This window comes from Otolemur garnettii, unplaced genomic scaffold (assembly GCF_000181295.1).
Source record: "Otolemur garnettii isolate 467f Iridium unplaced genomic scaffold, OtoGar3 scaffold00140, whole genome shotgun sequence".
Taxonomy (NCBI): domain Eukaryota; kingdom Metazoa; phylum Chordata; class Mammalia; order Primates; family Galagidae; genus Otolemur; species Otolemur garnettii.
In genome coordinates, this window is record NW_003852535.1 from 3,636,486 (window position 1) to 3,660,258 (window position 23,773).

At 45.5% G+C, this 23,773-nt stretch overlaps 2 protein-coding genes and 1 long non-coding RNA gene across 8 annotated transcripts in view; 2 read left to right on the plus strand and 1 right to left on the minus strand.

Annotated features, from left to right (window-relative positions):
* The window catches only part of TTC9C (tetratricopeptide repeat domain 9C), an 8,981-nt gene extending 2,788 nt beyond the window's left edge, over positions 1-6,193 (minus strand). The window contains exons 1-4 of one of the 5 annotated variants that reach the window (XM_023518477.1): positions 6,068-6,193; positions 5,304-5,445; positions 4,813-5,107; positions 385-567 (exon numbers count right to left, since the gene is read on the minus strand). In XM_023518477.1, coding sequence (XP_023374245.1) covers positions 385-567; positions 4,813-5,050 — 421 coding nt within the window. In that variant the 5' untranslated portion in view covers positions 5,051-5,107; positions 5,304-5,445; positions 6,068-6,193. Of the gene's footprint in view, positions 1-384; positions 568-4,812; positions 5,108-5,213; positions 5,516-5,650; positions 5,671-6,067 lie in introns of those variants that run through there. The other 4 variants (XM_012810626.2, XM_023518476.1, XM_023518475.1 and 1 more) reach the window with 4 other exon arrangements.
* The window catches only part of LOC111728068, a 24,571-nt gene extending 2,484 nt beyond the window's left edge, over positions 1-22,087 (plus strand). The window contains exons 2-3 of the long non-coding RNA XR_002775476.1: positions 888-895; positions 19,672-22,087. This is a non-coding gene — a long non-coding RNA (uncharacterized LOC111728068). The remainder of the gene's footprint in view (positions 1-887; positions 896-19,671) is intronic.
* Positions 6,425-22,087, plus strand: HNRNPUL2 (heterogeneous nuclear ribonucleoprotein U like 2). 2 transcript variants are annotated; one of them, XM_003798712.2, is made up of 14 exons: positions 6,425-7,277; positions 9,530-9,665; positions 9,956-10,032; positions 10,493-10,632; positions 11,058-11,148; positions 11,257-11,369; positions 11,580-11,843; positions 12,008-12,130; positions 12,503-12,631; positions 13,160-13,328; positions 17,550-17,750; positions 18,778-18,851; positions 19,108-19,218; positions 19,340-22,087. In XM_003798712.2, exons 1-14 carry the CDS (start codon positions 6,755-6,757, stop codon positions 19,421-19,423), a joined length of 2,235 nt encoding a protein of 744 aa, XP_003798760.1. In that variant the 5' UTR covers positions 6,425-6,754; the 3' UTR covers positions 19,424-22,087. The 2 variants fall into 2 exon arrangements, with proteins under 2 accessions (XP_003798760.1, XP_012666081.1); XM_012810627.2 differs by lacking the exons at positions 18,778-18,851; positions 19,340-22,087 and having other exon boundaries at positions 19,108-19,204.
* Positions 22,088-23,773: the final 1,686 nt, after the last annotated feature.

A 23,773-nucleotide genomic window follows, 5' to 3' on the forward strand; every position in this document is an offset into this window, starting at 1 on the left:
GCCACCTTAGGTGTACGTGGCTGGCGCCTTAGCCGGTTGAGCCATAAGCGCGGAGCCGCTTTCTTGTTTTTGAGACAGAGTCTCTTTCCATTGCCCTTGGAAGAGTGCTTTGGCATCATCGCTGCTCACAGCAATCTCAAACTCTTGGACTCAGCAATCCTCTTGCCTCAGCCTCCCAAGTAAGCTGGGTCTACAGATGCCCACCACGATGTGTGGCTGTTTTTTTTTTTTTTCTTAGTAGAGATGGGGTCTTGAACTCCTGAGCTCAAGCAATCTACCCTACCCAGCCTCCCCAAGTGCTAGGATTACAGGCGTGAGGCACCATACCTTGCTGGCAGGATGATTTTATTTCATTCCTACCACTTCTGTCCCCTCCTTGCTCACCTTTAGGCTGCCTGTTGATAGCTGCGAGGAGGTAATGTCGAGCTTGATCATAGTCCTGCAGATGGAAAAAGGCTACTCCAGCCCGATATAAGGCCTTGGCATTATCAGGCTGTCGTTCTAGGACTTTCTGACTATATTCTCTCACTCGTTCGTAGTTCACTGGCTCCATCTGAAGGAGACAAGCTAATGGGCCAAATGAAATGTGGAGAGAAAAGGGAGGAGGGATTTATTACACTGGGTCCCACTGGCCAGCTCAAGGCAATACCAAACATAGGATAGCATCAACAACATTCTACTGAAGTCTCTTCCATATGCCAGATACTCTTCTAGGCACCAGGCATCCAGGAGTGAATGTAAGCTTTACATACATTGCAATCTACTTCACAGCTACTGATTGCCTACTACACATTGAGTGTTCAATCAAGCCTAGCTAGAAAACCTTTAAGAATATACTCTTATACTACAAGTTAGGTAACAATTGCCATTAATTGTATCAGCAAGAGTGTGCTGTGTGTTTGATATACACTATCTTGTTTAATCATTTTTAATTTTTTTTTAATGTTTTTTACAGGTGGGAGCTCACTCCAATGCCTAGACCGAAACACAGGGGTATAATCTGAGCTCACTGTACCCTTGAACTCCTAGCCCTAAGTGATCCTCCTGAGTCTCCCACAAGTGACACACACCACCACACCTGACTTCTTCTTCTTCTTTTGTTAATGTGGTAGAGACAGGGATCTCACTGCATTGCCCAGGCTTGTCTGGAACTCCTGGCCTCAAGCTGTCTTTCTGACATGGTCTCCCAAAGTGCTGGGACTATAGGTGTGAGCCACTACATCTGGCCTCCTTTAATCTTTTCATCCACACTATGAAATTGGTGTTACTAGCTCCATTTAATGGATGAAAAAAATCAAGGCTCAGAGAAATAAAACTGTCCAAGATCCGACAGCTTCTAGGTAGAATGAACATGAAATTTAAGCCAAGCACTCTCTAACTCCCCAAATCATCATTATTCTCCATGGAATATATATTACTTCATTATTTACTTGGATAATTTTTTTTTTTTTTTTTGAGACAGAGTCTCAAGCTGTCGCCCTGGGTTGACTGTCATAGCATCACAGCTCACAGCAACCTCAAACTCTTGGGCTTAAGCAATTCTCTTGCCTCAGCCTCTCATGTAGCTGGGACTACAAGTGCCCACCACAATGCCTGGTTACTTTTTGTTGCAGTTGTCATTGTTGTTTTAGCTGGCCTGGGCTGGGTTCAAACCCACCAACTTCAGTGTATGCAGCTGGCGCCATAACCACTGTGCTACAGGCGCCAAGCCTTCACTTGGGTAATTTAAAGGTACCTCAAAGTACAAACCTGCTTAGGAGGCAATGTTCAGGTCAATGTTCTGCCTTCCTATAATTAAGAAGTGAAATACGCTCCCTATTTTATAACCTTGGGAATTAATCATGGTACTGAGAAAAACCTAGGATCAAGGCAGAGGACAGAATGAGGACATTAAAAGGCCTAGGCTTGGCTTGGGGCCTGTAGCTTAATCGGCTAAGGCTCCAGCCACATACACCTGAGCTGGCGAGTTCAAATCTAGCCCAGGCCCGCCAAACAACGACAGCTGCAACCAATAGCCAGGCGCTGTGGCAGGCGCCTGTAGTCCTAGCTACTTGGGAGGCGAAGGCAGGAGAATTGCATAAGCTCAGGAGTTGGAGGTTGCTATGAGCTGGGACACCACAGCACTCTACCCAGGATGACAGCTTGAGGCTCTGTCTCAAAAAAATAAAAGGCCTAGGGGCTTATGTTTGCATCCTTTCTACAATATCTCCACCAAGTGGTCGAATGGTTGATATTTAGATATTTCCCCAGGGGTCAACCAATCTATCACTGTAGCATCATTCATTTGACAACCAGTTATCGGGCACGGACCAAGTGCCAGGCACTGAGCCAAGAGCAGAGGGTAACAAGAACAAGGGAGACATCTTTTTTTTTTTTTTTAAGAAACAGAGTCTCACTTTATTGCCCTCTGTAGAGTATCGTGGCATCACACAACTCACAGCAACCTCCAACTCCTGGGCTTAGGATTCTCTTGCCTCAGCCTCCCGAGTAGCTGGGACTATGGGCGTCTGCCACAATGCCCAACTATTTTTTTGTTGCAGTTTGGCTGGGGCTGGGTTTGAACCTGCCACCCTCAGTATATGGGGCCAGCACCCTACCAGCTGAGCCACAGGCGCCGCCCTCACAAGGCAGACATCTTGACAAATAAATAGAACTTGCATCCTAGTACCCAACAGGGAGGAAAACACGATAAACAAGTAATGCTTTTGTTTTTTGAGACAGCGTCTTACTCTGTTGTCCCAGGCTAGGGTGTCATATAGCTCACAGAAACCTCAAACTCCTGGGCTCAAGTGATGTTCTTTTTTTTTTTCTTGAGACAGAGCCTCAAGCTGTCCCCCTGGGTAGAGTGCTGCGGCATCACAGCTCACAGCAACCTCCAACTCCTGGGCTCAAATGAGTCTCCTGCCTCCGCCTCCCAAGTAGCTGGTACCACAGGCACCTGCCACAGCGCCCAGCTATTTTTTGGTTGCAGCTGTCATTGTTGTTTTGGCAGGCCCGGGCTGGATTTGAACCCGCCACCTTAGGTGTATGTGGCTGGCGTCTTAGCCACTTGAGCCACAGGCGCCAAGCCCAAGTGATCTTCTTGCCTCAGCCTCCCAAGTAGCTGTGACTACAGGTATGTGCCACCATGCCCAGCTAATTTTTCTATTTTTAGCAAAGTCAAGGTTTCAAATCTTCCTCAGGCTGGTCTTGAACTCCTGAGGTCAAGGGATCCACCCACCTTACCCTCTCAAGAGTACTAGGATTATAGGCCCTCACCCTTTCTGTTGTTTATTTTAAGGCAAGGTCTTGCTGTGTTGCCTGAGCATGAGGGCAGTGGCATCATGATAGCTCACTGCAAACTCAAACTCCAAGACTCAAGTGATCCTCGTCTTAGCTTTATAAACAATTAGGATTACAGACTCATGCCACCACATCCAACTTATTTTTTTATTTTTAGTAGAGACAAGGTCTCAATCTTCCTCAGGCTGGTCTTGAACTCGAGCTCAAGCAATCCACCCACCTTGGCCTCCTAAGCAATTAGATTGCAGTTGTGAGCCGCCATGCCTGGTCAGGAAGTTTAATTTCCATAGCCTCAATTTGGACTGTTAGGAAGTTCTAATATACTGCAAAATAATTTAATTAGCTCTATGGTTATTTCACCTTTCATAGAACAGACTTTTAAAAAAATATATCTTTTTTAGAGCTTGGCGTGGTAGCTCATGCCAATAAGCCTACACTCTGCAAGGTTCAGACGGGTGGCCTGCGTGAGTTCACAGGTTAGAAGACCAGCCTGAGCCAGAGCTGAGACCTCGTCTCTAAAAGTAGCCTGGCGTTGTGGCAAGGGTCTGTAGTCCCAGCTACTGGGGAGGCTGAGGCAAGAGAATCGCTTGAGCACAGGAGTTTGAGGTTACTGTGCGCTATGACGCCACAGCAACCTACCAAGAGTGACAAGGTGAGACTCTGTCTCAAAAAAAAAAAGAGTCTCTTTTTATCCTTTTTTTTTTTTTTTTTGACACAGTCTCATTATGTCGTCGTAGCGTCACAGCTCACAGCAACCTCTAACTCTTGGGCTTAAGCGACTCTCTTGTCTCAGTCTCACAAGCAGCTGGTACTACCGGCACCTGCCACAATCCCGGGCTATCTTTTGGTTGTAGCTGTCATTGTTGTTTGGCAGGCCCGGGCTAGATTCGAACCTGCCAGCTCAGGTGTATGTGGCTGGCACCCTAGCTGCTGAACTACAGGCACTGAGCCAAGTCTCTTTTCATCTTAGCAGGTTAATCCTAGTTATACTATAGCATCCATCTCTTCACCTAAGGCCATCTGAAGATGGAAAATACTAGTAATCCAAATTAGCTGTTTGCAGGAAAAAAGAAAATGAAGAAATGCTATAAAAACCAGTGAAAGTAAGTGATCTACAGGACTAGCTACAACATGAAACTTGTTTCCCAAATATTAAATTTTCCTTTAAGAAACAATACCTTAATCATAAATTCAATTTTTGTCTACAGCATGCAAAATTCCCTTAAGCTAAAAGCATCACCCAGGAGCTTGTCAGAAATGCAAAATTGGTAACCCCTGAGACCCACTAAATCCTTATATGGGGGCTGGGGGAGGGCAGGAATTTGTGCTTTAACAAACTCTCCAGGTGAAATTTGAGAAGCCCTAGTCTACAGCAGTTCCCCTGGAACCCCACAGATTGGAAATGTATTTCAATTCACAGCGGAATAACTGGATGAGAAAAGAAAAGAATGTCCGTGTTTCTCCCAATATTTACAAACTTTCATGTTCCTGCACTGATGTTCTCTACCCACCCTTCAGCCCTGTTCTTACCAGCTAGATTGTTGTAGCAGTCTGTCTGGGTGGTTTGCAGTATGTTTTCTTGTTCAGGTGTGAGAGCCGGGCCCTGAGGACCTAAGTTAGATATCGGGGAGGGCAGACTTGGATCCAGACCCCGCAGCTGAAGCAGAGCTCGATGGTACCTACTCACAGCATCTCGGTACTTCCCTTCCCGGTAACGCTGGTTCCCTTCCTCCTTGTACAGCTGAGCCTCCTGCAGGCGCTTCTCCATAACTCTTTGTCGTCTAGTGCTCTTGCGGAATTGGTAAGTGAAAGAGCAACTGAAACTCTGGGGTTGGGAGCAAAATAACTGATTTTGGTAGCCGACTTAGGAAGGCAGGAGCCCCCCGCCCACCTTGGGACATGAGCTTTGCTTGTTTTTACTAGAGCCACACCTCTCCTCTCTGCAGTTTTTCAATCTCCTGAAGTGCAGGAAACTAGGAAGAGAATGTAAAAACAGCGAAACCAAATATTAAGTAATTTACCAGTAGAGATGATTCCAGAGCAAGGAAGCCTCCCCGCCCCCTCTCCCCCCCAAAAGCAAAGGCCTTGCTTAGCAATCGTGGCCGATGTTCACTAGCCGGTAGAATTTGCTTCCTCTTCTCTTTTAGATACGCCTCCACTGACCTGGAAGTATAAGGGAGTAGGCGTGGACTACCGCTAAAAGAAATCAAGAAGCTTGCGTCTACTCCAGCTTTTTATTTGTCCTTATTCAACAAGTACTTATGGGTGTCAGTGGTACAAACTAGGAAACTGAAGTGAACGAGGCTCGGACACCCCCACCCATAGGCGAGACTAAGGAGTGCAAAAAGCACCCCTGTTGCAAGCCCACCAGGCGTCGCGGGCCTCTGCACACGCTCAAGCCCGAAGTCTCCTGGGTTTACCGAGGCAAGCTTGGAGAGGAAAGGGTCAGATCACCCGACAGTTTGGTGTCTAAAGAGTCGCGTGCATTATATCGCATCGCCCAATCAGAAACGGCTCCGGAAAAAATAATCCCAGAGAAATGACCCCGCCTCCACGGCGGACTAACCCGGAAAAAAAAAATCCCCAGGCGGTTTCGCCAATCGGAAAAATCCGAATGATGACGGATGACCAATCAGAATGTCAAATGACTATTCAAGTTGGCCAATAAGAGAGTCGAAAGGCGGGGTCAGGGCGTCTGTTGCTGGGTAGAAGGAGAGGTAGCGAGGGAAAAAGGCCAATGATTACAGTTATCCTTTGGTTCGTGAAAGCCCACTTGTTTACTAACCAGAAAAATAATTGCTAGTTGGCTTTCTTGGTGCAATGGCTTCTCTTCTGTTGTTGTTACTCTCAAGTAGCTGCTACATACACGTCTGTAGGGAAAAAGGACAGGGGACAAGCCCTAAGGCGCCGCGGCAACTGGAAGTCAGACGGAAGTAAGGGAGGTGACAGTCTGTGAGGGGCGTAGGACAAGTGAGTTCCTGGCGGCTGCGCAGAACAGCCGCAGAAGTACGGCAAGACCGGCGCGCACACGCTTCCGTGCTACGAGGCACTTGAACTATAGCCAGCTAGTCCGTCTCGGACTCCGTTGCGGCTGCGCAGTAAAACCCCGGCGGTGATTGGTCTAGAGGGGTAAAAGGGGTGGGAGGGAGAAGGAGGGAAGTCTGTCGTTCTCCTAGCACGCCCTCCCGCCCGCACCTGGGGAACCGAGGAACTAGAAGGGGAGCAGCTCCGGTAGCGTTGTTTTGGGCTCCGTGAGCCGAAGTAGGAGGGGAGGAGAAAGGAGAAACAAACAATACGTATCGGGGACTGTGCGCGGCCTCTACTGCCTGCGTGCGTGCGCTCGCTCGCGCGGGCTTAGGGCTGGCGCGTGAGGCGGAGGCGGGCGGCGGCGGCGGCGGCGCCTGCGCGGTCGGGCTCGGTCGACGGTTCGCAGGGGAGGAGGCGGCGGGAGGCGGAGGAGGCGGCGGCGGCGATGGAGGTGAAGCGGCTGAAAGTGACCGAGCTGCGGTCGGAGCTGCAGCGGCGGGGCTTGGACTCGCGCGGCCTCAAAGTGGATCTGGCGCAGCGGCTGCAGGAGGCGCTGGACGCCGAGATGCTCGAGGACGAGGCCGGTGGTGGCGGGGCCGGGCCCGGCGGGGCCTGCAAGGCGGAGCCTCGGCCTGTGGCCGCGTCGGGCGGCGGTCCGGGCGGGGACGAGGAGGACGACGAGGAGGAGGAGGAGGAGGACGAGGAGGCGCTGCTTGAGGACGAGGACGAAGAGCCACCTCCCTCTCAGGCGTCAGGCCAGGCCGCGCAGCCGCCACCGGAGCCCCCGGAGGCGGCAGCCATGGAGGCCTTGGCCGAGCCCAATACTTCTGAGAAGGCAGCGGAGGCCACGGCCGGGTCAGGTGGGGTAAATGGAGGCGAAGAACAGGGCACTGGCAAGGGAGAGGAAGACGAGCCCGAGGAGCGGAGCGGCGACGAAGCGCCGGGTGACAAGGCCGCAGAGGAACAGGGTGAGGAGCTGGCAGCGGAGCCCGGCTCCAACCTGCCGAGTGCGCCCCTGATCTAGCACCCCGCCCTGCATCGCAGGGTCGGATTTTTTGTTCTCACTTGCCTGAAAGTGCAAGATTCCCATCGCCATTTGATGGGACTCGCCGGGGGAAGTGTCTTTCATCTTTCACCTACCTTTCTAGGGGGTTTGGCCTCCTCTAGTGGCTCCACTCTTTGCAGGAGGGAGGTTTCTGCCTAACTTGGTTCTTTGGTGGTAATGGATGGATGTGAGCGAATTTGCGTGCGAACTGCTTGTGAGCTATCTGCGGAACACTCTACCGCGGTGCTTGTTATTTTTTTCCTGGTGGAGAGTGTGCTAAGGAATTGGCAGTTACACAGAGAGCCAGACCGACATTTGGAGGCTTAGTCTTTGGGTTACCTGCCTGTTGACTTTTTCTTTTTTTTTTTTTTTTTGAGACAGAGCCTCAAGCTGTCCCCCTGGGTAGAGTGCCATGGCATTACAGCTCACAGCAATCTCCAACTCCTGGGCTCAAGCGAGTCTCCTGCCTCCGCCTCCCAAGTAGCTGGGACCACAGGCGCCCGCCACAACGCCCGGCTATTTTTTGGTTGCAGCCGTCATTGTTGTTTGGCGGGTCCGGGCCGGGGATTCGAACCCGCCACCTTAGGTGTACGTGGCTGGCGCCTTAGCCGGTTGAGCTATAGGCGCCGAGCCCCTGTTGACTTTTTCACCATGAAAATGTTAAGCAATAGGCTAAGTTCGTCAAAGTCCGCTCCGTCAAAAGCGCATTACTGGAGCTTGAACTTCACTACAGAGAATCTGAAAATCTAACCTTGTTCCTGTTAGAGCAGTAGGGGACAACGGAGTGTGAGGGTGTTCGGTTTAATAGTTAACTAAAGAAGAGAAAATTTTAATCAAGTGCATTTAGAATAAGTTAGTTAAGGTTACTTGACTGGGTTTTTTATTTTTTCCTATATTATTATGATTAAATTTTAATTGCCCCATTAAGTCAGTGATAGATTTATTTGTAGATTTGCTGTACACTGAAGCAAGTCTTTTGCATTTCAGGCCTCTGGCTTCCTGAATTGAAGTGATTGAAGTACTGGTGGGACCCCTGAGTAACCTTGTGGAACAGAATGTGTAGAGTCGCCCCAGGGAGTTAGTGACCTTTGTCCTTTGCTTTGAAGTGATTGGATGGTTAGAGCTGATCCATTACAATAACTGTCAGAGTAGAGAGAAAAACTAGAACTGCTTCCAAGTCTCACTGTAAAGTGGGTTGCCTTCGTAGTTTTTATAATTTCTTTAGGTTGTTACAGAGTATCATGGTAAAATTGGAACCCATTTTACAGCAATTGCGTGTCCTGTGTCCTGGAACAAAAATCCCATTATATAACCTTTGACATAACCTTATGTGTATCTCAAATAGCAGGTAAAAAATGTTGAGGGATAAAGGATTGTTTTAAAGAAAATATTATTAAAAACCTTTTTACTATTGCAAAATACAAAAGCCTAAGGAAAAACTCCAGACTTTTTCTCCTTGTAAAGAGTGTTATTAAATATGACAACACTTTCCTGCCCCAAATTATGTGCAGTAAAAATACACTATTATTTATGGGTCTCTTGTGACTTAATGGTGTGCTCCTGCAACTTTTGTTAAAGATCCTTGTTAAAAATACAGCTATATGTCATGGTCTTAAGTCCATTTGCCATGTAAAATAAAGCCATGGATGGCAGTGCATTTTAAAGCATGAAAGGCTAACTTTAGAAAAAAATTGGGGAGTTTATCAGGAAGTTACAGAAAAACACCATAGACTATGTTACTAAATGTATACCTTAAATCTAAATTTTTATAGAATATGTTACTAAGTGCCTATCTTAAATCCAAATCTTGACAAGAATGGAAATTAAATTAATCTTTGAAAGTTTTTTAAAGGCCTAAGAGATATTTTTTTATGTCATATTGATGGGGAAATCTGCAAGTTTGACCTGATTTTAACAGATAAATTTAGAATGCAAAAATTGTCCATTTTTTTATCTTCTGTTTGACTGTAATTAACCCATAATGGTTTTTTTAAATAAAATCCCAAAACATATAGGAAAATAATCTATGGAAATAAAATGTTAAGTGCAGGATGCAGTGGAATAACCTGGATATTTTGATTAGATACTGAGATCCCACTTTAGTTTCTTTTGGTTCTGAGCTGCTTCTACACTCCAGCATGAAAACTGCTGATTTTCTTTCCATCCTTTTTGTAGGAGATGACCAAGATAGTGAAAAGTCAAAACCTACAGGCTCAGATGGTGAGCGGCGGGGGGTAAAGAGACAGCGGGATGAGAAGGACGAACATGGCCGAGCTTACTATGAATTCCGGGAGGAGGCTTACCACAGCCGGTGAGGGAAGCAGTCCCTTTGAAGGGAGCGTCTGCTCTGATTTTGGTATACCTGATGCTGATTGGAGAGTCTGGAAGGAGGGATGGGTTAAAAATGGAATAGGTTTTTACAGGCATAAGTTTTAGACTGAATCTACCCTGGAAGCTCCTATTGTCCTTTCTTATTTATTGAAAGAAGCTACCTACTGGGGTTTGATATTGACTGGTAGTTTAAAGCAGAGGTAATGTCATGCAGACACTCCAAGAAGAGGGCTTTGGTTACAATGTATTTCCTTTCTATCTTATGTGCAGCTCAAAGTCACCACCACCCCCAGAAGAAGAGGCAAAAGATGAGGAGGAAGATCAAACTCTTGTGAACCTGGATACATGTATGTATAAGGCAGACAGATTGGGGTTTTTAACTAATCTCTTAGAAGTAATTTTGGAGATTAAAACTTCATAGCCTGCAAATTCCAAGAGACTTTACATCCTTTTTTTTTTTTTTAGAGACAGAGTCTCACTCTGTCAGCCTTGAGAATGCTGTGGCATTAAAACTCACAGCAGTCTCATCTTGAGCTCAAGAGATTCTCTTGCTTCAGCCTCCCAAGTAGCTGGGACTACAGGCACCTGCCACAATGTCTATTTTTGGAGGTGGAGTCTTGCTCTGGCACAAGCTGGTCTCGAACCTGTGAGTTTAGGCAATCCACCTGCCTCAACCTCCCAGAGTGCTAGGATTACAGGCCCACCAAGCCCCGCCTTTGCATCCATTCTTGACAATTGGGAATACTTTTGTTCTTTTGGTGGTTTTTGAGTATTTGGCATTGGACTAAGCTGCTACTTTCTCAACAGATACCTCGGATCTCCACTTTCAAGTGAGCAAAGACCGCTATGGAGGGCAGCCACTTTTCTCAGAGAAGTTCCCCACCCTTTGGTCTGGGGCAAGGAGTACTTATGGAGTGACAAAGGGAAAAGTCTGCTTTGAGGCAAAGGTAGTAGCTTATTAAGGTTATTCATCTATTAATTTATTCATTAAACTGCTATCTATGCACTATATTTGTGTCCATCAGTATTTTCTTGGTGTACAAAAAAGCACCAAAATACCCTTAAGCTTCAGTACCAAGAAGTCAGCCCTTATGGCTTTGGTTTAAGTTCAGTGAGAGTTGTTATTCTGATTATTTTGATGCTGAATTGTGATAGTTGTTTTCTGTTTTTATAAAAGTCTTATCTTTCTGAGGTGGCGACTGTGGCTCAGGGAGTCGGGTGCCAGCCCCATATGCCAGAGGTAGCTGGTTCAAACTTGGCCCCGCCCAAAAACTGCAACAACAAAAAAAATTTTTAAATCTTATCTTTCTAACTCAGGCTTTGCTCCTGAGTTGGTCAGAGTATCTAAGAGTTCTTTTTCTGACTTGGCCAGGTAACCCAGAATCTCCCAATGAAAGAAGGCTGCACAGAAGTTTCTCTCCTTCGAGTTGGGTGGTCTATTGATTTTTCCCATCCACAGCTTGGTAAAGTTATTTTTTTTAACTTTCTCATTAGTGTATTAGTGTTTGCTATTGTATTGCTTATTCTATGGAAAGTTTGGGCGTAGATAGCTCATCTTTTTACTGTTCTAGGTGAGGATGAATTCTCTTATGGTTTCGACGGACGAGGACTGAAAGCAGAGAGTGGACAGTTTGAAGAATTTGGCCAGAGTTTTGGGGAGAGTGATGTCATTGGCTGCTTTGCTGTAAGTGCACCTGAAAGTTGTGGGTTCATACCAGGGAATGGTTAGAGGGTACTTGGAGTTAGATTCTGCTTGCTATAGAATCATAAAAACTGCTGGCTTTTGTGCATTTGATTTATTACTTAGTTATTTTGTGTAGCAGTCTGCACAAAAAGAAAAAAAAATTAAATTTTAAGATTTAATCAACCTCAAACTTGTCCTTTGTCATTGCAGAATTTTGAGAATGAAGAAGTAGAACTTTCCTTCTCAAAAAATGGAGAAGACCTAGGTGTGGCATTCCGAATCAACAAGGAATCCCTGGCAGACCGGGCCCTTCTACCCCATGTCCTCTGCAAAAATTGTGTTGTAGAATTAAATTTTGGCCAGAAAGAAGAGCCCTTCTTCCCACCACCAGAAGAGTTTGTGTTCATCCATGCTGTGCCTGTTGAGGATCGTGTGCGCACTGCAGTCCCTCCCAAGACCATAGAGGAGTGTGAGGTATGCCAAGCAGTATGCAGGCATTTCGGTTTCCTGCTTTGGAATGGTGGGTGGGTATGCTTTCCCAGGTCTCCTCAAACTGGAATGGGGGGAATGTTCTTTAATTAGTTTTCATAAATATGACTCTCACTTCACATTGCATTTCTGGTGCTATTTACTTGCAGGTGATTCTGATGGTGGGACTGCCTGGATCTGGAAAGACTCAGTGGGCACTGAAATATGCAAGAGAAAACCCTGAGAAAAGATACAATATCCTGGGAGCTGAGACTGTGCTCAATCAAATGAGGGTGAGTAGCTGGGGGGATTAGTCAGCTATATTTTCTCTGAAAGTCCCAAGTAGCTCCTATAACCTGTCCTCAGTGGAGAGTTCGCTTTTTGTGTGTTTGAGAAAAAGAGTCTCAGAGAAAAGAGTTTTTCTGTATATGGTTTTTCTCTTAACTATTTTTTTCTTTGCTTTGTTGTCAAATATCTGAAAGTGAATATAGTCTGGAATATATCTAGGTTGGGACTGGAAATGACTACTGCAGAAAATGTACAGCATCGTGACGCTGAGGAATGAGATAGAATTGACATGATTTGACATTTCATCAGTGATTCTTGGGCTTTAACTTACTTCATAACTGCTTGTGTTTCTCTTCACTTCCTCTCAAACTCATCAGATGAAGGGGCTTGAAGAGCCAGAGATGGACCCCAAAAGTCGAGACCTTTTAGTTCAGCAAGCCTCCCAGTGCCTTAGTAAGCTGGTCCAGATTGCTTCCCGAACAAAGAGGAACTTCATTCTTGATCAGGTATTGTTCAAAATAAACTTGATTTTACATAGATCCAAAGATAAACAATTTGGTATCCATTTAATCTGATAAAATTGCATAAAGTCAGAGTGAGTGAGGTATTTATATAGAGAGACAGAATTAAGGAACAGCAGCAGGTTCCCTAGCTATGACCATCTGGTTGTATATTAGGGTTGTAATGGTTTTTGATCTCAGAGGTACCCATTATTAGTGTTTTTACCTGAGAATATATAGACCTAGACTATAAAATGTAAGTGACAATGGAAGGAGAGTTGGAGCTCATTTGGATTCCTAGCTCCACCACTTAACTAAGTTTTGTCATCTTGGACAAGGCCTCTATCCTCTCTGAATCTCAGATTTCCTGATTGTAAAATAAGATGATACCTGTCAACGTAGAATGTTTAAAAAATTAGAGGCAACTATATATACTGAGCCCTAAGCTGGCATCTCAGTTGTCAAAGATACTGTTTTGGTTGAATTTAGGTGATAATTTTTGTTCCGAAACGTCTATCATTCCTCCTTTTGTAGTGTAATGTGTACAACTCTGGTCAGCGGCGGAAGTTGTTGCTGTTTAAGACCTTCACTCGGAAAGTGGTGGTAGTTGTTCCTAATGAGGAAGATTGGAAGAAAAGGCTGGAGTTGAGAAAGGAAGTGGAAGGAGATGATGTGCCTGAATCTATAATGCTGGAGATGAAAGGTGAATGTCTTACTTCATTTTTTGCTGCTATAACAATATCACAGACTGGATACTTTAGAAACAGTAGAAGTTGGCTCGGCGCCTATAGCTCAACCGGCTAAGGCGCCAGCCACGTACACCTAAGGTGGCAGGTTCGAATCCCCAGCCCGGACCCGCCAAACAACAATGACGGCTGCAATCAAAAAATAGCCGGGCGTTGTGGCGGGCGCCTGTGGTCCCAGCTACTTGGGAGGCGGAGGCAGGAGACTCGCTTGAGCCCAGGAGTTGGAGGTTGCTGTGAGCTGTAATGCCACGGCACTCTGCCCAGGGGGACAGCTTGAGGCTCTGTCTCAAAAAAAAAAAAAAAAAAAAGAAACAGTAGAAGTTTATTTGTCTCACAATTCCATAGGCTGGGAGTTCCAAGAGTATGGTACTGGCTCCGGCACCTAGTGAGGGCCCTCTTGCTGTGATACCCCATGGTCAGAGTGCCAAACGGCAAAAGAGTCATGCATGAGAGAAGTTTTATATCCAAGCCACTCTGCAAGATAATGGCATTAATCCATTCATGAGGATAGGGCCCCCATGACCTAATCACCTCTTCTAAGTCCCACCCTTTCAACCCTGCTGTGTTGAAGATTAAGTTTATAACACATATTCAACATTACGGGGAGGACATTCACATCATAGGCCACTAAAATTATACAAGGTAGAAATCTTTTTTATTTTTTGAGACAAAGTCTCATTTTATCGCCCTTGGTAGAGTGCTGTGACATCACAGCTCACAGCAACCTCTAACTCCTGAGCTTAGGCAATTCTCTTGCCTCAGCCTCCTGAGTATCCTGGACTACAGGCGCCCACTACAACCCCTGGCTATTTTTTGTCGTTGTTGCTGTTTGGTTGGGGTAGGGTTTAAACCCGCCACATTCGGTATATGGGGCCAGCACTCTATCCACTGAGCCACAGGCACTACCCACAAGGTAGAAATCTTATCCCTGGTCATTATAGCCCTTACTGCGACTTGTTAGCCTCTGACTGTCCACATCTAAAATGTAAATCTGAGGCCAGACACAGTGGATGAAGCCTGTAATCCCAGCACTCTGAGAGGCCAAGGTGGGTAGATTGCTTGAGCTCAGGAGTTGAGACCAGCCTCAGCCAGAGCAAGACCCCCTAGAAACTAGCTGGACGTTGTGATGGGCGCCTGTTGTCCCAGCTACTAGGGATACTGAGGCTAGAAGATCACTTCAACCCAAGAGTTTCAGGTTGCTGTGAGCTACGATGACACCATGGCACTCTATGGAGGGTGACAAAGTGAGACTCTGTCTCAAAATAAATAAAAGTAAATATGAAATAAAAAAATAAAAAAAGGTAAATATGAAGAATAACTCCTTGACTTATTCTGGGAAAGATACAAAATGGGAAATACTGATAGACCATAGGATAATTAAAATTCAAGGGAGTGGCTTCCTTAGAGTCAGTTACTCATTAAGTGAATACAAAATTTTACCAAGAGGTGGCCAATATAGATAATGTTTTGGGCCATGCCTGTGGGAGGTTGAGGTGGGTGGATTGTTTGAGCTCAGGAGTTTGAGACCAGCCTGAGCAAGAGTGAGACCTTGTCTCTACTTAAAAATAGAAAAATTAGCTTGGTGTTGTCGTGGGTGCCCATAATCTCAGCTACTTGGGAGATTGAGGCAAGAGGATGACTTAGGCCCAAGAGTTTGAGTTTGTTGTGAGTTATGACGCCAGGGCGCTCTACCCAGGGCGACTGAGTTAAGATTGTGTCTCAAGAAAAGAAGAAAGTGGCTCGGCGCCTGTGGCTCAAGCAGCTGGGGCGCCAGCCACATACACCTAAGGTGGTGGGTTCGAATCCCCAGCTCGGGCCCGCCAAACAACAATGATGGCTGCAACCAAAAAAATGGCCAGGTGTTGTGGTGGGCGCCTGTAGTCCCAGCTACTTGGGAGGCTGAGGCAGGAGACTCGCTTGAGCCCAGGAGTTGGAGGTTGCTGTGAGCTGTGATGCCACGGCACTCTACCCAGGGGGATAGCTTGAGGCTCCATCTCAAAAAAAAAAAAGAAAAGAAGAAAGTATTTTGTAAAATTTTACAATGATTATTTTGTAAATAAAGGTACATTTAGCTACAACTTCCCATTGTCTCTTTGTAAAGTGACTTTTGGGACAAACTGTATTTATAACTAACATGTCTGCTGTTTGCCCAGCACTCTCATAGACTTAAGGGAAATACCAGTATGTGAAATGAAGCTTGGCTTTATGGAGTTTTTACTCTATGGAATGGGGGAAGATTATGATTCATTCAGGTGAAGAATTGGCAGTTGGAGTGAATTATCTCACCGGTTTGTCTTGATTTCTGTTAGCACGTTAGGCTTGTATTTTGATTATTGCTGAAATCTTCAATGCAGTACATAAGCTTGAAAGCAAGGCCCACATAAGGCAGGATTAAGTATTTTGATTGCCCCTACTTCCTACTGTTCCCTTACAGGTGTGATTTTTTTACCTTGCTGCCATTAGCTTCTGGCATCCCACATGCACTATTAACTGCTGGCTGTTCAAATTCTGTTACTCTCCTGGCTTGGGAACGGTTTTGCACATGAGCTGGGCCTCTGGGTTTACACCAAATGAACTGTGCTAGTACTTTACTGACATCCGGGTACTCAGGAATGTGTTCAGCTTTATAAAAACTGAGGGCTAACTCCATCTGTCTAAGAAGCAATCATGAAAGCCCAGTTGAATTGAGTTCCACTGGGAGTTAGCCTTTTGAACTTGACATGAGGCAGCAGTTCTCAGCCTGTGGGTCGCAACCCACAGGAACTATATTAAAGGGCCACAGCATTAGGAAAGTTGAGAACCACTTACATAAGGAGATTGGCAGATGCGCTGTCCCATCCCATGTAAGTGGTAAATGAGAGCCGTCATACTCTTTCTTGTTTCCTCTTTTCTTTGAATAGTTGAGTAGATTCTATGAGGCGTGGGTCAGTTTCTCATTAAGACCGTTTTGTTGGCTCCGCGCCTGTGGCTCAGGCGGCTGGGGCGCCAGCCACATATACCTGAGGTGGCGGGTTTGGGTCCAGCCCGGGCCCGCCAAACAACGATGGTGGCTGTGGCCAGGGAATGGCCGGGCGTTGTGGCGGGCACCTGTGGTCCCGGCTACTTGGGAGACTTGCTTGAGCCCAGGAGTTGGAGGTTGCTGTGGGCGGTGAGGCCATGGCACTCTACCCAGGGGCTCAGCTTGGGGCTCTGTCTCAAAAAAAAAAAAAAAAAAAGTTTTGTTTTATTTATTTGAGACAGTCTTACTATGTGGCCCTCAGTAGAGTGTTGTGTTGTCATAGCTTACAGCAACCTCAAACTCTTGGGCTTAAGCGATTCTCTTGCCTCAGCCTCCCAAGTAGCTGGGAGTACAGGTGCTCGCCACAGCACTCAGCTATTTTGTTTGTTTGTTTGTTTTTGTTGCAGTTGTCATAGTTGTTTAGCAGTCCCCAGGCCGAGTTCAAACCTGCCAGTCTTGGTGTATGTGGTCAGCACCCTAACCACTGAGTTACGGGCACAGCCTATTTATTTTTGAGACAGACCTTCACTCTGTTACCCTGGGTAGAGTTAAGTGCCATGCCTCACAGCTCATAGCAACCTCCAACTCTCAAGCTCAAGTAATCCTCTTTGCCTCAGCCTCCCAAGTAGGTGGGTCTATAAGCACCTACCACAATGCCCAGCTGGCTTTTTTATATTTTTAGTAGAGTCGGGGTCTTGCTTTTCCCTAGGCTGGTGTCTTGAGCTCAAGCAATCTACCCACCTTGGCCTCCCAAAGTGCTAGGATTACAGGGCTGAGCCACTGCTCCAGCCCCCTTCCCCCTTTATTTTTAAAATGTTACATTTGTTAGCATCTTATCTGACCAAACACCAACTTTCTCTGTTACTTTTAGCCTCTGGCTACTTAACTGCTGTCCTGATAAGAACCTTAACCCAGTTCACTCCTAATTTATTATGGATCACTTGAGACTTTGTAAACTTACAGTTTGCAGATAGCCCTGGGGCTGTTACAATTTAGGAAAAGCTTAGGGTAGAAAAAACTAATTTGATTATTTAAATGTGAATGAGTATGAACCCAGCATGTTTTTGTACATTAGTAGGTGAGGTTGAGAAAGTCTTATGTTTCTTGTAGAGTTTTCATAATGAGTTCTTACCCATCTATGCACTTTTCAGGCCCACAAGCTTCTCTCTTACTCTTATAGCCAACTTCTCTTTACCTGAAAAATGCGACTATATGGATGAGGTGACATATGGGGAGCTAGAGAAGGAGGAAGCCCAGCCCATTGTCACCAAATACAAGGAGGAGGCAAGGAAGCTGCTGCCCCCCTCTGAGAAGCGGACAAACCGCCGAAATAACCGAAACAAGCGTAACCGGCAGAACCGAAGCCGAGGCCAAGGCTATGGTGAGTCCTAGAGACCTGCCAGCCCCCTGTCTTGGTCTGGTTTTTTGTGCTAAGTACAGCAGGTTGCATGAGGACAGGCCAAGGGAACTAAGTCAACTCACTAACAATAAGTAAGGAAGTGTCATCTTTATGGATCTATTTTTCCAGAACTGTTTCCTTTACCTCCAGCTTTTTATGATTTTTCCATAATTCGTCAATAAAAAAGGAATTACTTACAACAAAAGTATTTGTTTCCTTGAAAAGCAATACTTGCACCTTCTTGTCTGTTTAGTTTTCATTATAACATATGGGTTCCTCATGTCACTGTTCCCGTCTTTGTGACATTGTGCAGTGAAATCAAGATTATCATCTTTAATTTTTCTTGGTGCTCCTTTTGGATCAACCCAATTGTATAAACCAGAAAGTGAATGCATTATTCAGTAATTTTAGGGGGTTTAAAAAGGAAGTTAGGCTATTAGTGGAAATAATTTTCCTCCTGAATGTCTAATTTCAGTTAAAACCCCAGGATATATTTACTGCTCTTTAAAAATGTGTGTATGTGTATGTATAACTGTTAAGTCAATAGGAGTTTCAAGTGCCTGCTATGTGCTAGGCACTGTGAATACCAACAGTTGCGGCCCTCCAGGAGCTTATTACATAGACTTTGTTTTGTATAAAATGACAAGTATGGGTTATATGATATCTGAAATCCCTTTCAGGGCTGAAAATCTAATTCTATGAATGGCAGTTTTTATACATGTTTCTAACTCTGCCATGTATCTTTTTGCCATCAGAAATGTTTTGCAGGAATTGGGGAGCTTCAAAAGCAAGGTGGCTTGATTTTCTCGTGTCTCTATTCCTCTGCCCTCCCCCCTCAGACTTTTTTAAAGATCTGGCTGGTGCTTTAATTAACATTGTGTGAGCCTGGCCGAAACAGGCCTCCTATTCCCCCAGAATTGCCTTTGGCTCCAACTTTTTGATTTCCACCTAGTTGTGGAGCCAGGACCCCATGCCAGCTGTCTGAGCGCGCTCTCCATTTCTCTTCCAGTGGGCGGGCAGCGCCGAGGCTACGACAACCGGGCCTACGGGCAGCAGTACTGGGGGCAGTCTGGAAACAGAGGGGTGAGTGCAGCTCTCCTTCTGCTCCTCCCTCTGGGCCGTGAGAGCCATTTCTATTGGCTTGGGGGAGCAGAGTGGTTTGGGCTGTTTTCTCAGGGCTTAGGGTTTTGCCCATTTAATATGTTCTAGAAGAATTTATTCTGGGAAAATTAAACTTATTTATGATATCAAGCTAAGATGTGTCTCATTTAAGAGGGGGTAGCAGTGGGTTATGCTGCTGAAAACTCATAAATCTTCTTTTTTTTTTCTCCTTTCTCAGGGTTACCGTAATTTCTATGATCGATATAGGGGAGATTATGATCGATTCTACGGGCGAGATTATGAGTACAACAGATATGGAGATGACTATTACAGACGATACAGCCGGGATGTGAGTATCTTCTTGGGATAGATAGAGGGTGAAGGGGGGGCAGAACCAAAAGGATGAGTGCTATGTCTCTTCATCTTCAGCCAACTCTGGCTCCAAGTGATGGGGTTTCCCTCTCTTCTAGTGGCAGAGTTACTACTACCACCACCCCCAGGACAGAGACCGATACTACTACAGGAACTTCTACGGTTACCAAGGGTATCGGTGAAGCCCTGCCATTGTCACCTGTCAGCCATGAAGCTGAATTTCTGGGGGTGCCAAGCACCCCCCCAAAACACAACCAAGGAAAACAGGGGCTGTCGGGGTGGGGCTGAGCTGCCGGGGAGGGGCGGTGGGGGGGTGCGCAAGCAGGGGTGGGGGAGGGGGGAGGTGGAAACAAAGAACAAAAACTGTACATTTTTTTTAAAGTTTGTTGAAAAGAATATTGTCTTATTCTATAAAACATTTCAAACCTAGTTAGATATTTGTAATCAAAAAACATTTGTTCAGAAAGCAGCACTTAGGGCTGCCTGTTCTGTACCCTGCAGTCGGACAGTTAACTGAAAAATGGCGCCCTTCTGACATTCTAAGGCAGCTAGACTGGCAGCCGAGTAAGGGAGAGTGGTGAGGTGGTGCGGGGAGGCTGGGGAAGCAATGTGAGGATTGTTCTCCAGAGCAGGTAGGAGCAGGCAGGAGTGGGACAGAAGGGGAGCTTGTGACTGGGGCAGTGAAAATAAACGATTGGCTCTTATCAATCACTTGCACCACTAACCGTTTGTATTTTCTTTACTGACCTTTCCCTCTTGGGATATCTGGTCTGGTGGGCTGGGAAGCCAAAATATCCCAATCTTTACTTTCCCGTGCCTTTGTGCTATTTGGCTGAGGCATGGAGACTGCAGTTGGTGGTTCCCTTATATAGGATTCCCAGGCCAAAGAGGCCTGGGGACTATTCTCAATTGCAGAGCAGAATAGCTGCCACCTTCTATATACCCACTGCTGAAGTCCCATAAAATCTTGGAGAGAATGGGAGCACAGCCCTCAGCCTGAAGATTCTGATTTGCCAGTCTCTAGTCTTTGTCTTCCAAGGTTGCGAGATGCAAGAGGTCTCTGAAATCTTCTGTGAGAGTGTCCTCTTACATTGTAAGAGAAGGAACGTTTCTCAGGGTTTCAGCTCACACAGAAATGAAGCAGGATTCTTTTCACTGCAGCAGGATATGTATATAGGTGAATCCTGTGGTGTGGGCTTTCAGGCCCAGGTGCTGAGAATAGCAACTATTTTGTACAGTGTGGAGGGCTCATGCCCTGGTGGATTTTTTGATACACAGGTAGAGAATAAATAATAAAAGGGAGTGGGGATGGGAGGCAGCTCAGTGGGGCTGCTGAGACTTGGGAAGAGTGTGAGTGTGAACATGTGTGCGTGAAAGCACTCGCCCTTCCCAACTTGAAACAAGATTCCTTCTGGGTTGCTTTCCTTGCATGTCCCCAGAGAGGCCTCTAGCAGAGAGACTCCAGTTGGGATAGTAGTTTTGTCAACTTTACCTACACCTTCCCAGTTCTTGACAAATAACTAGAGGTTGTTGGGTTCAAGAATATGGGTGGAATGTGGGAATGCCATTTCAATGTTTAGCTTCAGTTTTAATTCATCTTTCTCTTCAGCACTGTGTCAACCAAGAGCTTTCTCAGCAAGCACCACATATTGCAGCACTTTGTAGTGAGAGAAAACTCTGGGTCATACTATTAAATGCTTCACTTCCATTTCCTCACCTGGACAGTTCTCTGTTTAAAATTTTGTGCTGAGAGTTGATCTTTCCCTCTCACAATGTTACTGCAATACAGCCCTTCTTCAGATGTGCAGATCCTTAATCTGGCCCTCTAGTTGTCCCCGTCTGTCATAATGTACCCTTTTGCTCAAGTATCTCTCACCCCAAGGCTGGAACAGGGGGCTGGTGGGAGATAAGTTTGCTTGCTCATAATGATGTCCTTTCTCTGGGTACTTACTTCCCCCTGGTGCTTTCAGATGGATTTGTGTGTGGCAGTGGGTGAAGTGATTGCATGAAATTTTCTGTAACCCACTAACTTTGTATTATTAAAAGCTTGAGAAAGTTTTGCTTTTAGTGTCAGGGCAAGGAAAAAAACTGTAGCCCAAAGAAATACCCTTAGGGTAAGATTATGTTACAATAGAAAATTGAATTTCCTGGGGCAGAGGCTGCCTCCCCATTTTGGATGTTTAGGCCTCTAGTGAAAAATATCTTTTTATGGTCCCTGAGGTGGATACGGATGCTAGGGCTCTCCAGTGGGTGTAGAGGTGGGGAACAAAGTTTAAACCACTGTAGCTTTTTTTGTGTTTTTTTTTTTTAAGTGGGGGAACAGAGAGGGAAGGTACTCATTGTTGATATTTGTTACTAGAAAGTCTTTTAAGAAAGCTGGTTTTCTTGGTGAATGGAGAATGAAACTGCCACATCCTTGTTGGTTTAGTCCCAGAGATCACTCACAGCAACACTAGACGTCTGGTTTTGTTTCTGTTTGTCTTTTTATTATGAAAAAACTATGTCAAGGGGGGAAATGTGGGTTATGATAACCAGAGAAATCCTTAGCCTTGTTTTCCTTAGAAGACTTGTTCAGTGTTTTATCAGATGTCTGTTGTAGTTGTAGATGGAAAAGCTTGTGGTAAAAACAAACACCACATGGAACCTGTAAATGTTTTTGCACAGCCTGTAAAGCATTCTTGGAAGTGGCCAGTAAAGAAGGGTTTTACCATTTAAAAAGAAAAATGTAACCGTGTCATTGTTTACATCTGTAACTTTTTCCTCCCCTGTTCTCATCAACATTATGGCAAAAATGTAGGCACAGTAGCTTCCAGTTTTAGAATAAATAACCATTTGAATTGAATTCACTCTATCTCCTGTGGCTGCACTGACTGGGGTGGAGTGTGTCATTGGGTTATTTATTTATTTACATATTTTTAAATGGTGCTTTTTCAGGTTGCACTGGCCAGGGATGGCTTTCCTCTTGCATGGCATCTGTTCACTTACTATTCAACATGCCTTCACTTGGGAGCCAGCCCTGCATTCATTCAGGGTGGTTGTTAGTCTACTTAGTCCTTGCTTAGGCTAAGAGCCAGAGCCAATGAAAAGGAAAGAAATAATTCATGACTTCTGTGTATTTGGCCTATACCAAAACCAGCTGGGTGCTTGAAGTTAAATGTTAAGATTCCATTTACAGAGCTAAATAAGTTAATTCATGAGTAATTACTTCTTAGGTAATTGGGAGGAAAAGCCTACTCATCTAAAAGAAAATGTTTGATGAGTTATTTTCTAGTGCATTTGGAGAGTGAGAAGTTAAACTTTAATTACCAAAAGTACTATGGCATCACTAGCACTGAAGCGGATCCTAACTGTAATTTCTAATAAATGGTGAGGGTCTTATTAAGGCTGAGACATCAGAGACACATAGCATCTAGTATTCTGAAGAGGTAGCGGTATTGATGTAGGTACCACTCTTAATTTCTCCCTCTGTATGTGACACAGATTCAGAGCCCAAGGGCTAATACCTTTGTACCCTAAAGTTTTTTGTTTGTTTGTTTTGAGACAGAATCTCACTTTGTCGCCCTCAGTAGAGTGCTATAATTATCATAGCTCACAGCAACCTCAAACTCTGGGGCTCAAGCAGTTCTCTTGCCTCAGCCTCCTGAGTAGCTGGGACTACAGGCTCCCACCACAACACCTGGCTACTATGTTTTTAGAAGTGGCTCAAGCTGGTCTCGAACCAGTGACAGGTAATCTACCCACCTCAGCCTCCCAGAGTGCTAGGATTATAGGGTGAGCCACCCTGGCCCAGTGGTCTTGGACATTTAAAGTTAGTTTTAGAGCTAGTCATTTTTTAATGGTTATAGCTCATGCCTTGTCTCTAGTAACCACCAAGCCCCATTCCCTCCTCGCCCCCCCCAACTATAGCTGCAGCCATTTACCCATGATCTGATGCGTATGAAAATTGGGTGTGCAGGAAAATAGAGCAGAGGTGCTTTTTTTTTTAACCTAACATCAAGGTTACATTTATTGAGCACTTCTGGCTTTTTACCAAGTTCGAACTGATGCAGAAATTTTCACTTACTTCCCTGGAATTTGCTCCACACTGTGATGCAGTAGGAAAAGGGAAAGTTTTTTAGTCCTTGCAATGCTTTGCTCGCCATGTAGTAAGCATGTATAGATAGTACAGTCCATTCATTTAGGTATTTGAGTGCCTGCTATGTCAGGATACAGGGATTTAAAACAGTTTTCACCAGTACCGAGAAGGAACTAAGCTAAGCAGGCTTCTGAACAGAATCTGAGGTACGTCCTGATCCAGGAGGGGATCAGGTTACTTTTTTCTCTTTTATCATCTCTAGGATGAGGGGATTAATGAGATGATTTCCAGTACTTGTTAGGGCTCAGAAATTCCATCAATAGTGAAAAGCTGGCTCGGCGCCTGTGGCTCAAGTGGCTAAGGCGTCAGCCACATACACCTAAGGTGGCGGGTTTGAATCCAGCCTGGGCCCGCCAAACAATGACGGCTGCACCCAAAAACAGCCGGGCGTTGTGGC